At 35.2% G+C, this 13562-nt stretch overlaps 1 protein-coding gene across 1 annotated transcript in view; it reads left to right on the top strand.

Annotated features, from left to right (window-relative positions):
- Positions 1–13562, top strand: part of Nup107 (nuclear pore complex protein Nup107) — a 52934-nt gene that overhangs the window by 18629 nt on the left and 20743 nt on the right. The window contains exons 9-17 of the mRNA XM_089253312.1: positions 181–252; positions 1566–1663; positions 1781–1910; positions 2032–2094; positions 7704–7886; positions 8186–8391; positions 8656–8698; positions 10636–10705; positions 11145–11302. Coding sequence (XP_089109438.1) covers positions 181–252; positions 1566–1663; positions 1781–1910; positions 2032–2094; positions 7704–7886; positions 8186–8391; positions 8656–8698; positions 10636–10705; positions 11145–11302 — 1023 coding nt within the window. The remainder of the gene's footprint in view (positions 1–180; positions 253–1565; positions 1664–1780; positions 1911–2031; positions 2095–7703; positions 7887–8185; positions 8392–8655; positions 8699–10635; positions 10706–11144; positions 11303–13562) is intronic.

The following is a 13562-nucleotide window of genomic DNA, read 5'->3' as shown; positions in this document are numbered from 1 at the left end:
CTCATGAGCTGTGTACAATTAATTTATAACTGCATCTGAAAATTTGAATAACATATGTATTTTATATTTCTAATTGAATTTAGTGAGTTATTTGTAATCGCAAAAGTTATATTCTTGGGGTTATTGCATGTTAGAAATTTATAAGACTTGTTGCAGCAAAAAAACTTTGTCTAATTATAGGGGAAAATAATGAGTGATAAGCAGCTGGTGGAAAACTTTTTTGCCAGGAATTCTTCTGTAAGACAGTGTCAGGTAAGATATACCACACTTATTTTAGGCCTATATTATTTGAAATCTTATGTAGTGTGTGCAATCCTTTTAAGAAGTTCCAAGCTGACAGGAATATTGGCAACAGAATAATTTCAATGGCAGAGTTCTAACATTTGTTCCTGGAAAAATTAAACGTATGCTTGGGTCATTTGGTTGGAGATTCATGTAGAAGCAAGAGGGAATTGTGTAATTTAGTAGAGATTATATTAACAGCTCACAGACTTGCAAGGAAAGAATCATTGTGCAGTTGAACCCTGATTTAATGCCACCATTCATTCTGAAAATCCTTGGCATTATATTAAGTTTGGTGTTATATCAAATTACAGTTGAATCTGTTGTAATCCTAATATAAAAATTTTACTCACCAAAAATTTAGGACATTAACCACCTTCTCAGTCCTAGAGCTCCTGTAGGAGACAGTAGACAGCACTTAATAGAAATCCCACGTAGCTAAATGAAATTCTCACAGAGATCTCAAAATTAGTTCTAGATGTTGTAATCATTTTGTGTTAAATTATTACTCATCTATCAGCAGGAACTAGTTTTAGGCAGTTCCACAATTATACTTATGTAGCATGAAAATTCAAGCTTTTGCCATCTTTACATCAAAGTATGGAAGACAACACAAGCAAAAACACAAAACAAGCATAACTCTGACAACATAAATATGTTTAGGGCCATGCATATACATTCATTCATCCAACACATTCTGACATGTACCGATTCGTCCTAAATTCTGCAGAGCAGTGTGTTGGAGGTACATGTACAGTTAATTTGTAGTAGTAGTTCCCCTATTATAAACAGTCATAAAAATGTAAAATACAAAGTTTCCTTTAAGACTGGGTAGGTTATGCAAGATTGGCACTTAATCAGGATGGAGGGGGGGGGGGCTGTGCTACATAGGATGGTTTTCACTGTTTATTTGTGATTTTTTTTCTTGATTGAATTATATTTAAATGAAGGTGTCATTAATTGCTTGAACAGATATGGCAGCCATTATTCACAAATGGCCGTGTGTTGTTTTAAATGTGGATAATATCTTTATAATTTTTTTTTTTTTTTTTTGCTGATAAGGTATTCTTGTATAAACTATTTATAGGTAGTTCACTTGGGGTTTCTTTTCTTTCCTGAGTATCAAAATTTATATGTGCAGATTATGCACAGGAAGTTGACGGTACAAGAAGTGTATTTTGACAGAACTTTTATTTTATCATGTCTTCGCTCTATTTCTTTATTTCATTGTATGAATTAAATGTACACTAGAACATGCAAGATCTCATCTTTTATATTTAAAGCTGGTCGTAGATTGGTTGGAAAAAAATGCGTCTGATGATTTTGTGGAGGAGTATCAAGAAAAACTCCATTGTTTTGCAGACCAGAGCAGTGTCTCATGGTAAGTTTAATCTTAAACTGTTAGAATTCGCTGGTCAAATTCATAATTATGTTTCCAGTTTCTAAACATTCATTACAAAGGACCTGATCATTAGTTCAACTTTTATTTTTACTACAGGGAGCATACATTGCATGATCTCACAATGAAGAATCCGCTTGAATGTCCAACACGAGATTCTCTTATCACAGAACTTGACCCAGATGCACCCATTCGCCAAAGAAATAATGTCTTACATGCCGAAGACAGGGTGAGATTTACAGTTTTTAGTTTGTTAATGGTGACTATAGTTTGATTTTTTAATGTGCCTAAATTTTGTGATACAAATATTTGTTATCATGATTGATTTAATTTATTTTTCTTTTAATCAGGAAATTGAGTCTCGTTTGCTGAAAATAATGTTCCTGTACCTTAGATGTGGAAATCTAGATGAAGTAAGCTCTGGAATTATACTGTTTTTACTTTCGAAATTTGCTTGATGGAGAATGGTTTCCACTAACTAAAAGAAAGATAATTTTTGTTCATCAGAGTTCTCTATGTAACTGTATGTTCTGTAAGCCCCATGGTGAGGGCCTATATTGTGTCTATTGACCGTCCAACAGGATGATAATCTAAGCAAATATCTGCTCCTCCTCCCAGTGACATATGATGCTGTTGAGCCATTTCTGATCATGGTAACTCAAAGGGTAATTGCCTGATGAATTAACTGTTCTTTTTTTTTCACCCCTCGTACTTAATCCCTTAACTGCCACAGACTCATATGTATGCCTTACAGAGTCTATGCATTAACTGCACAGGCGTATTTATACATCTTTACAGCACGTGAGCGAAAAAGAGTGACACTGGGGTGCGGATCATGTAAGATTTTGTCTTTAGTTGAGCAGTTAAGATGAAATTTCATTTTTATGCATGCATGTGATTTGCATTATGATAACCAAATTTACAATTCAAAGGTATTCAATTTTTTTCTCTAAAAAATGACAAAATGAAAATTTGTACAAAAACAGCCAGCTGAATTATTTAAAAAAAATTATCCTGCCCTAAAAAACACGAGATATATGGTCTTGGTATTATACTTTTAAAAATGGCATGCTCATTGTATGTAGTCTTAATATTGGCCTAGCTTAGACAATGGTCTAAAGCATAGTTTCCCAACCTTTTTTCTCCCATCGCCCCCTTCTTTAGAAATTTTTTTTCTCCCAACGCGATCTAACCCATAGGAACCTATGTGATATCCATAGCTTCTACCGCCCCCTGGAACTTTCCTTCTGGTCTAAAGCAACAAAAAAATGCTTGTGGTTTCTCAAGCTCGAAACATTTCTCAGTGCTTTTCGTACTATTTTCTCTTGAAGATAAAAAAAAAGCACACACAAATAGTCTCAGTTTCTAAGCAGTTAATATGCAGTACCTATCACTGAATGAGCATGAGAAAGGGAAAAAAGTTAAGAATTGACTGTAAACTACAGGTATCTATCCTATTAGCTCTAGTGTACTGAAAATGCAAAAAACATCAACACCTATAGGATCACAACCTTAATTGCAGATTTAATAAAGCACAATTTTTTACCTCATCACCTTTCATTAAAGATATTAATGAATTGTTTACATTAAATGAACTAAAAGAAATGAAAGTTGTGATTAATTAGTTAATTATGCTTGCTCATTATGTTTATCTTTGAAATTTCTGTGCGCCAGTACCTACCTTGTTTTAACATACCTCTTTTTGCTGAAAATTGTGTCCCAAAAATAGATAGAAGGGGTTTCTTGTACATGGATAGTATTAAATATGTGTGTTATGGTAAATGTGATAAATATGGTTGTTATGCATAATTGCCAAGTGTTTTGGTAGGTTTGATAAATTTCCCTGAATTTATCACTTTTACTAGTGATTATGCATAATACCCAAGTGTTGTCATTAGTAAACGTGATAAATCATGCTACATGATAATTCATACATGTATTTTGTCATTATATCCAAGTATGATTGTAAAGTTTATTGTTATATCAGGGTCTAACTATGTTCATCACACATACTAGTCTCATTTGGAATTTTTTTCATATTTATCAAATTCACCAATTGCACTGGGGTATTATGCATAATCACAGATAATGGCAATAAATTTCAAGTATTTATCAAATATAGCGATGCTTAATTATCATGCATATTATGCATAATCACTAGTAAAAGTGATAATGTTTTCTGTATTTATCAAATTTACCAACGACGCTTGGGTATTATGCACAGACCTCGCAGTGCTCCTATTTTTCCTACTTTTCCTATTTTTTAGAAATGCCCTCCTATTTTCTTACTTTCGTCGCAGTTGTCCTATTTTATTCCAATTCTCTCCTACTATTCCTATTTTATCCCTCCCTTCCTTTTGTTTAAAGCCAATATCTCACTACGAAAATTCCGAGAAACCACAAAATGTCACTGCTTTCCATCCCTTTTGACTTGTTTTATTTTCTTCACAACTCGCTACTGAAAAAGAAAAAATAATTTTTTTTTTTTAGGACGATGACAATCGTATCTTTTCGCCCCCGCGCCGTATAGTCAAAGTGCTAAAACTGAAATCCAGTGGAGAAAGCGAACCTGTTTGAGAGATCGGTTGCCATAAATAAGAAGGAAAAAAAAGGGAGGAGTAGAGACAGACTCTGTCCAAACACAAGAGACTATAGGTTTCTCTCCCCGTATTTTGTAAGGAGCGTTCGAAGCCAGGTTTTCCTAGTAGGCATTTTGCGCTACGTGAACCGAACTGGATCATTTCGCTTCAGCTGTAATGTGCTACCTAATCACGTTATGCATTTGTGTTTCCCAAGCATGGCTCATCAGATCAGTATATTATAGCATATGGCCCTGGAGTAAGCTACTCTATCGGCCGCATGCTCCTGTTTCAAAGGAAAGGAAAGAGAACACAGCAAAAATGAAGAGAAGATCGGTGGAACGCGCAGCACACAACGCATTTAACTCCCCCAGAAGCAGTCTGCCTATCACGCCGACATAAAGCGCTGTTGTGAGCCATATTACGCTCTGTAGTACTGCTTTTCGTATTGGTGGACCAGATCCAGGTGGTGGATAGGAAAACCGGCTTTACGGGATAGATCCCGAGCCACGTCTGGTTTCACTGGGGGAGGGGGAGGGGGCGAGCCGATTAGCTGCTTTCTAAATCCAGATTTTTAACCGTCAGGAAATAACTTTAGGGTGTCTAGTATTACGTCAGCATCGATGGTGGTGGTTTCTGATTTGCTGATTTTTGATGACGGGGGAGGGGTGTTAGGATGATTACTTCATCACACACCCTTTATAAAAATGTGAAATACAGTATTCTTAATGGCATCTTACTAGTTGCGCCAAAAACGAGAAAAACTTTTCGCTAGTTTGTGAGCACCTGAACTAACATTCTCCCTATTGAGTTCCCTACACAGCCATTTTAATGATCTCTAAATACTTTGCGGATCTAGGTGCTCTGGACCTGTGCCGCGTTTATAGCAACTATTATATACTGTTGTGCAGAGGCCTATCTCTAGGAGGTGCTGGTCCGGGCCGCTTAAGTGCTCCGGAACTGTGCCACGCATCACTCATGTGATCCGCAATTATTCCATGGATCACTTAAGTAATCTTAGAATTTTCCGCGGGTGACTTAGAGTGGTAAAGAACCGCACTGGTGGCCATGCCAGTGCTCTAAAAGTGTGCCACATGTCACTCAAGGGATCTCTAAATGTGCCACGGATCGTTTAAATGGTCTGGAACTGTGTCGCGGGTCACTTATCTGTGAATGTGCCGCTTGGTTAATTTTTACAAAATTAGGTTTGAGAGGGACAGGCCACATTTGGTCCGCACCGACCAAATGTTTACTGCGGGTTAAGGATTATCTATGGGCTTAGAGGTAAGGTCACAATGAATTTCTTAAAAAGAAATTTTGAATTCTTAGCCTTCAAATAGTATTGAAATTAGCAGAAATTTTCACGTTATAATAAGATATTTTCTTTCGAAATTTTAATTCTGAAAAAAAAATTTGATTAAAAAATATATTTTTGATCGTCTATATATATAGATTGGGGAGGAGGGGTAGAACGACCACGAGCCCCCAACCAAGATCCCTTCCCACGTACGTCTCTGATCCAACCACTATGCGTTAGGGGGGGGCAGAGCGCTGACAAAATTTTGCTGAAAGGGGAGGGTAAGAGTTTCGCTGATTTCTAACAAGGGGGAAGAATGGGTCAAAAATCGCTAAAAATTTGCTGACGTAATACTTGAACGGCCCCTTATTTTAAGCATGTGCTAAACCCATGGCCTAAATATGGCGTGTCTCAAGTGGCCTCGGTACACTTACAAATGAATTAAGTAGCTCGCGGCACATTCTTACCTCATTTAAATGACCCGCGGCATATTTCCAGATCACACAAATAAATCTGCAGTGCTGTTCGAGATCACTTAATTCAGTGGCCCGCGACACGTTTTCAAATCAATGAAGTGGCCCCCACACTCTTCATAAGGTTGAGTCATTCAAGTGGTCTGAAAGTGTTTCGCGAGCCGCTTGAATCATCTGTAAATGTGCCACAAGTCACTTGGATGATCTGAAAGTGTGCAGCAGACCACTTGATTGGAAATGTGTCAAGAACGGCACTAAAATAATCTGTGTGCCGCGGGCCACTCAAATGATCTGTAAATGTGCCTCCAGCCACTCACAGTCATCTGCAACTGAACTACGAGCCACGTGAGTCAACTGAGGGTTTGCCTCGGGTCACTCAAGTGATCTGGAAATGTGCTTGGGGTCATTTAGGTGATCTGGATATATGCTGTTGGCAGCATAAATGATCTAGAAATGTGCCGCAAGCCATTGAATTAATCTGGAAATGAGTCCTACTTAAATGATTTGATGATCGTTCTTGAACCACTTGTGTGGTTTTATTATTTGTCCTGGGCCACATAAGATAACTCTGAGGGCCATTGGTTAGCATGTGTGTTTTAAGGCATACTAGGGGTTTGTGTGTATGCTATCGATGACTGCCGTTGTCTTTGAAAAAAAAAAGAGATGACATTCATGAACATATGTGAGTGCTCTGGAACTGTGCCGCGGCGATCTGTAAATATGCTGCGACATATTTACTGATCAGGGAATGTGCTGCGGGTCACTTGAATGACATGTGCCGCGGGTACTTTAGTGGTCTGGAACTCTGCAGTGAGTCACTTAAGTGATCTAGGAATGATCCACAGGTCACTTAAGTGGAACAGCAGCTGAGGTAACTTGAGTAATCTGGAACTGTGCCGTGGTGATCTGTAAATGTGGTGCGAGCCACTTGAATGACCTGAAACTGTGCTGCAGGGTCTCTTGAATGATGTAGAAGTGTTGCTTAGTTCATTTTTACAAAATAAGATTTGAAGTTGTGAGCCACAACAGATGATTCTGGGGCAACATTCTGCCCGTGGGCAATCGGTTAAGCATGCATGGGTTACATTTCTACGGCACCTAGACTGGTTTTTTTTTCTTTCTTTGAAAAGCACAGGGGAAAAATGTATCACGATCAATAGTTGGACTTTTCAAGTAACAGTAATTTGATTAATTTCTTTTTAGTTTTGCCATTTACATTGTTTTCGATGCCGCACATTCTGTGGAAATGAAAGATTTTTAAATTCATTAGAACTTGAGTTTCTTAAAATATTTATAGATAATACTATAATTAAAGTATATAAAGTGTGAATCTCAATGGCTACAACATTTTTAAATGCCATAATAATTCGGGAATTCCATTTTTTACCCTCCTATTTTTTTTCCTATTTTTCCTACTTTTTTTTCCAAATTTTCACTTCCAGGCCTGTATGCATATTCGCCGGTGGAAAGCTGTAAATTTATCAAACTTACCAAGATGATTGGTAACTGTGCATTATAATCAGTTATTATGTATAATAACTGATTTATCACATTTATCATAAAATGTATTCTTCCAACTTTTTTTTCAAAATTTTAAGCCAAAAAAAAAATCTGGATTCCTTATATATGTTAAAATGCAATATGGTAATTAGTGTTTTAAATATACTTTTAAGGCCCAAAAGATAGCTGAAAATTTTGGATATCCATGGTTGGCAGCATCACTAGAAGGTTGGCGTCTTTTCCATGATCCAAACTATGACAATGGATCAGTTGTTGAAGGTCAAGCTCTACAACCCGTGGAAGGGAACAAGTACAGGGACATATGGAAAGTAGCTTGTTGGAGAATGTCTGAAGAGGTAAAAACATATTTTATGAGTACAATGCCGAATCTTCATATAACAAAGTCACTTCGATTCATTGTAAAAATTTGTTATAGGAAAATAATTTTCAATGCAAGAGTGAAGTAATGAAAATGTGGATGTTCAAATAAGACATGTCTTGTATAGAGACTATACGGTTTGCATATAAGTACACAGAAAAGTTTCATTTGTGTAACGAAAAGGCATTTTCTTGTGTTGTCTTATTTGGAATTGAAAATTCTGGAACCAATGCTGTGTTTTGCTATTTTTGAAGAAATGACAATATTATTTTGTAGCCGAGAATCCCAATGTACCAAAAAGCTTTATTTGGCTGTTTGAGTGGGAATCTCAAAGCTGTCTTCCCAGCATGTCTCAACTGGTACGATTACCTGTGGGCTTACAGCCGTATCCTTGTTGATAAACTGACAGAGCAGGAAATACGGGCAAATACCCAAAGCATAAGACCATTGGAAGAACTCCCTACTGATTACTGGGACAAAATGTAAGTATTATGACCTTTTTATGCAACATGTTGTTAAACTTGAATTTTTGGGGGGAAAATACTAGTTATTCCTTTTTTTTTTTTTAATATGTGTTATGTGCAAATATAAGTGTCTCAAATAGGCAGTGTAATATTTATGTACTATATAATACACATATAGCATGGAGGGACTACTTGAACAGCTACATTTAGTAACAATGAAAATAATGTATCCCTCAATTTATGAGATTGATATCTTTGTTTTTTGCTGATTTTTATTTACAGACCTGATTTTGAACAGATTTTTCATGAGATGCAAGCAATAGAGGTGATTTTTTAAAAACTTAAATAATTTTTAAATAGAGAATGTATAATTTTTTTAGATACTTTTGCCAAATATGGTTCAATATATTGTCACCTCAATATAACTTGTTAACTCAAAATGTTAAATACACATGGGCACAGTAGCCCAAGTCGATAAGATGCTCGCCTAAAGCACCAAAGGATATTTAGACATGTTGCGAGTTCGATATCTGATTCGTCTTTGTCAGAAACTTTCCTGGCGTGGGGTGGATACAGCAGAAGTTGCGACAACATGACCACAGAAAATGATTACTACCGCAGGGAGTCCCAAACCAAGAGGATAGCGCACCCATCTCTCAATGGTAATTAAAAGGCAGAAATGTCAAATACTGCCTTTCAGAATCAGCAATAAATTGTAGATTCCCTTCTAATTAGTCCTTGTGTGCAGAAAATGTTTGGTACAACAAAAATGATGAAAATGAGACAATAATGATAAAAATGATAAATATTAAATATACACTTTATTTAATGTTTAAACATGTTTTTCACAAAACATCTAAAATAGAGTTATCTAGTTCTAGTATATAGACATGATGATATGTACAAACAAATATCACAATATTATTAAAAACATGGTTTATAACAAACCCCCAAATTGCAATCAACAAAATACATATGCTAAAACAGACAAATTGCCCAACGAGGTGGCTGAAAAAAGTGCCCATAAAAAATACATCTAATTGCAGCATCAAATACATCTAATTGCAGCATCAAATACATCTAATTGCAGCATCAAATACATCTAATTGCAGCATCAAATACATCTAATTGCAGCATCAAATACATCTAAATTGCAACAACGCAAAATAAAAGCAATTATCACAAAAAAAAAAACTAATGGCTATGATAAAAACAATACACTGCCCATAAAAATTATGGTTGTCTTATCTAAGTATGGATAGTTTCTAGATTCATCCCAATATGAATATCGTATATTTTTTAAATGTGTCAATTGTGGTAGTTCAACACCCTGCAGCAAGCTATTTATTTAAAACTCTGTTAGAAAAAACTCCCTGCGAGACACCCCCAACCTGCAATTGTCCTTTACCAAACAATACTTGGTGTCCCTTTGTTGAAGCTCTCGATTGACAGTGTCTTAATAACTCATGGTTTATCCCATTGAAAATTTTAAACACTATGGCCATATCCCCTTACAACTGAACTGTGTTCTTCTAATGTAAAAGTATTGAATAAATCAAGTCTTTCTTCATATCTCAAGCCTTGTGTGCCAACAAGAGCACACGTAGCTCTCCTGTGCACCCCCCCCCCCCAATCAAGTATATGTTCCTCTGTAAGTGCATTCTCAAAAACCTTATTACATACTCCATTTTAGGACAAACTAAGTCCCTGAAAAGCAAAATAATGACTTTAGGAGAACGTGAAGACACCTTTTTAAGAATGAAATCAAACATTCTATTCGCTTTTTTTTACTGCTGCGAAACAATGATCAGAAAATCTAAGCCATATTTAACAATATTATTATATATATTATGTATAATAATATTGTTATATATTATTATATATAATAATAATATTGGGGAATATTTTTAACATGTTACTCGCTAGTGAAATGGGGGTTGTTCAAACCAAAATGTTTGGTACTGTTCTTTTATTAAGTCAGATATGTATTCTTTTATGTGCATAATAAAAAACAGCTAGATTTGTTTGCTTATATTGAGTTCAACTGCATAATATACAATAGAATTTCTTCTACATGAAACTGTATTGTGCATTACTGTATTGCGGTAATGTTTATGCTTTACTGTATTTTTATCATGCAATGAGAAACATGTCTGGCACAATGATGACTAAGAAAGAAAAATTATCTGAATTACATCATATGAAATTCAAATGATGGCTGTTTTGTACTGAGACTTGAATCACCATTTCAATTCTTTGCAGGAAATAAGAAAGGAAAGCCAAGGATATCATGCTACCATGCAGAAATATATAATTTTAGACGATATTGATGGTATCTTATATTGCTTTTTTTTAAACCTTATAAAATTGCACATTGATGGAAAAGAAAAATTATAAAAGAGAATGTAAACTTTTCTTTGATGAATGTCAGTCTCGAAAGGTTTCAACGCTGTGTAAAATGCTTATAACAGAGTTTTAACGTTATTGTTATGGCTCACTTACAAATTAATTTCCTTAGGACTGAATGCACTGATCCCTTATCATATTCTATTCATAGGAAAAATTCTGTTATTTTCATAAATATTCCCTATACAGTGGTGAATGGTGATTCAACACTGATTCCATCAATGAGCCAATTTAGAACTGCGGGACAATAATTCAGTCTGTTCAGCAATTTAATACTTGTGCAGTTTCGAAGAATTTGAGAATTGGATTTCAAGACATAACTGCATTTCAGAGGATGCTTTGATCACATTTTTCTTTTGATGCAGGGCTTCTCGAGATAATGAGTAAATGGATTCAAGAGAAAGATCCGGGTCTCTCTAGCCACCACTTGCGAATAATGGCTCATTTGGTCTTGTTTTTTAGAGTCATAGGACGTTCATCAAAAGAAGATCTGTGCGTGATCATCTTGGAAGCATATGTCAAGGTATTTTGTTTGTTTAGCATCACTTCAGTTGTGCAATTTTTGTGTTTTCGATGAAATTCATATTTATGACATGAATGTCGCTCTTCACTTGTTAATACAAGATATACAGAAGACTGGATGTTGTGAAGATATTTCCAGTCTTCTGTATATCTTGTAAATTCATATTTGTTTTAAAAACGATAAATTTAAAACAAATAATTTGTGATGAAAGAACTAATCTGTATATTAACAATTTAGTACTTAATTTTCATCGAGCATAGTGTCTCTAAGAACAACAATATAAAGGAAAATTCAGACTTCAAGTAATAGAAGAAATAGTTGTATTCGCCCTTCCTTTCATATCCCCCCCCCCCGTTTTATCAACTGTTAGTGAGACATGATGTTGGGAAAGGCCTTCAGTATTGAATTGAAGGACTGAACACACCCTGCTTCCCATCTCAAGGAGATATCAAAGCAAATATAACGTATTGAGTGAAAATTGATCTGTATTCTGTTTTTTTATTGCATGTACAGTAGCACCTCGATTCTCCAAATGCAGATTATCCCAAGAGCGGATTACTGGGATGAAAAAAATTCAGAATTACACAAAGTTGAAAATCAAGCATGAATGAAATTATTGTTCAGATAATAAGGTTTTGGGGTAATCTAATATAATAAAGTAATACTGATGCATAATAATATTATCGAAGGATGATATTATTTGTCAGTTAATATAAAGTACTAGCTATAATACCCGGCGCTGCCCGGGTTTTCTTCAATGAGGCTTTTTGGATCACGTGATATCTCCCTCTTTCTTTGTGGGACATATAAACCGTGTCTAAGTTAACCAGTATGGCGAGTTCGTGCGCGATTCATGAAAGAAACAAATCTAGATTTAAAGAAACATGGAAATGAATATTTTTTTCCTTTTTTAAGGGGTGCTAAGTATTTCAATTTCCCCCCCCCCCCCGAACTTCAAGTTATCCATCTACCTGTTTCAGCTTCCAAAAATGCTTAGTTAAAGCTGTGGAATTTTTCTATGTACTCTTTACAGGTCCATAATTAATTTTAAAACATCCTAAAAACTGCATGAATTTATGCAGTTGAATATCAAAAGACAATCCGGAGACATTAATTTTCATGCCTGAGAGGATAGAAATAAAAAGTTTCAATCAATGTATATGTATTATATATAGCTATGTATTATATATAGCATGAATATTCAACTGAAAAGTAGGTTTAGCTAATTACTTCATGTCTAATTTTCTCAGCTTCGTATCTGTAAGCGAACTCAATATCTCAAAAATCAAGAATTCAATATAATTTTTATAATTATTGATGTGGCAGGAAAACCCTACTAAATTTCCGCATTTATACAGTAAAATCGGCAATTTTAACACTGATTTCTGTGGAAATCATCCTTTGCCTGACCCTCAAAGTGATGCTGATGATGATTCTGACGACTATTGAAAAAGTGGCAAACCATTATATATGCATAAACTATTGTGAATATATTGGCAGCATTAAAGAAGTGACAAACCATTGTGAAGGCATATACACATCTGAAATGCATTGCTAGGGAACCACGGTAACCAAAGTAAACGTTCGGAAAGTGATTGTTGAGGCTCAAAAACCATTGTTGCCCGACAGTTTTTTGCCCATTCGGGGCATTTGCCCTGCTCTGACGAAATTTTAAAGTAGCTTATTGTTCAAGTCGGGTCCCATTTGGTATGTATGCAAAATTTGGCGACGATTGATCTAAAATTGTAGATTTGTATAGAGAGCATACACAGACAGAAAATCAATTTTATATATATAGATTTTTATACAGCTTTTAGATTATTCAAACTTGTTTTCAATGAACAACTATCTCTAGTAATGAAAAGAAACCAATGATTGTTTGTAATGATAACTTCTATGAATCCTGAATTTTGTTTTTGTTGACTTATTTTTAGTTAAGAGCTTTGATTTGAAGGCATCTCGAATATTTGAGGGCATATTAGGAAATGTTCACTTGTCAGTGCAGAAATCAGTATCAGTTTTTACAATAGCTACTTGATTGCACAAATATTTTCTTTCCTGTGCATATTTTTGCTTTTCCCAATTAAATATATATGAATAGAATACACCCTGAATAACCACTTCAAACCATTTTGTGATGAATGTTATGTTTCATCCTATTTTTTATTAATAGGAGTGGTGTTAACCATGGTTTTTGTTTGTTTGTGACCTATCTTCTTTCCCACTGTTATCCTGTATTTGAGAGATACAAGCATCCCTA

This window comes from Pholcus phalangioides, unplaced genomic scaffold, assembly GCF_987345545.1.
Source record: "Pholcus phalangioides strain wild (caught in Gottingen) unplaced genomic scaffold, Ppha-v1.0 ptg000037l_1, whole genome shotgun sequence".
NCBI classification, from domain to species: domain Eukaryota; kingdom Metazoa; phylum Arthropoda; class Arachnida; order Araneae; family Pholcidae; genus Pholcus; species Pholcus phalangioides.
This window is presented reverse-complemented; position numbering and strand designations above follow the sequence as displayed.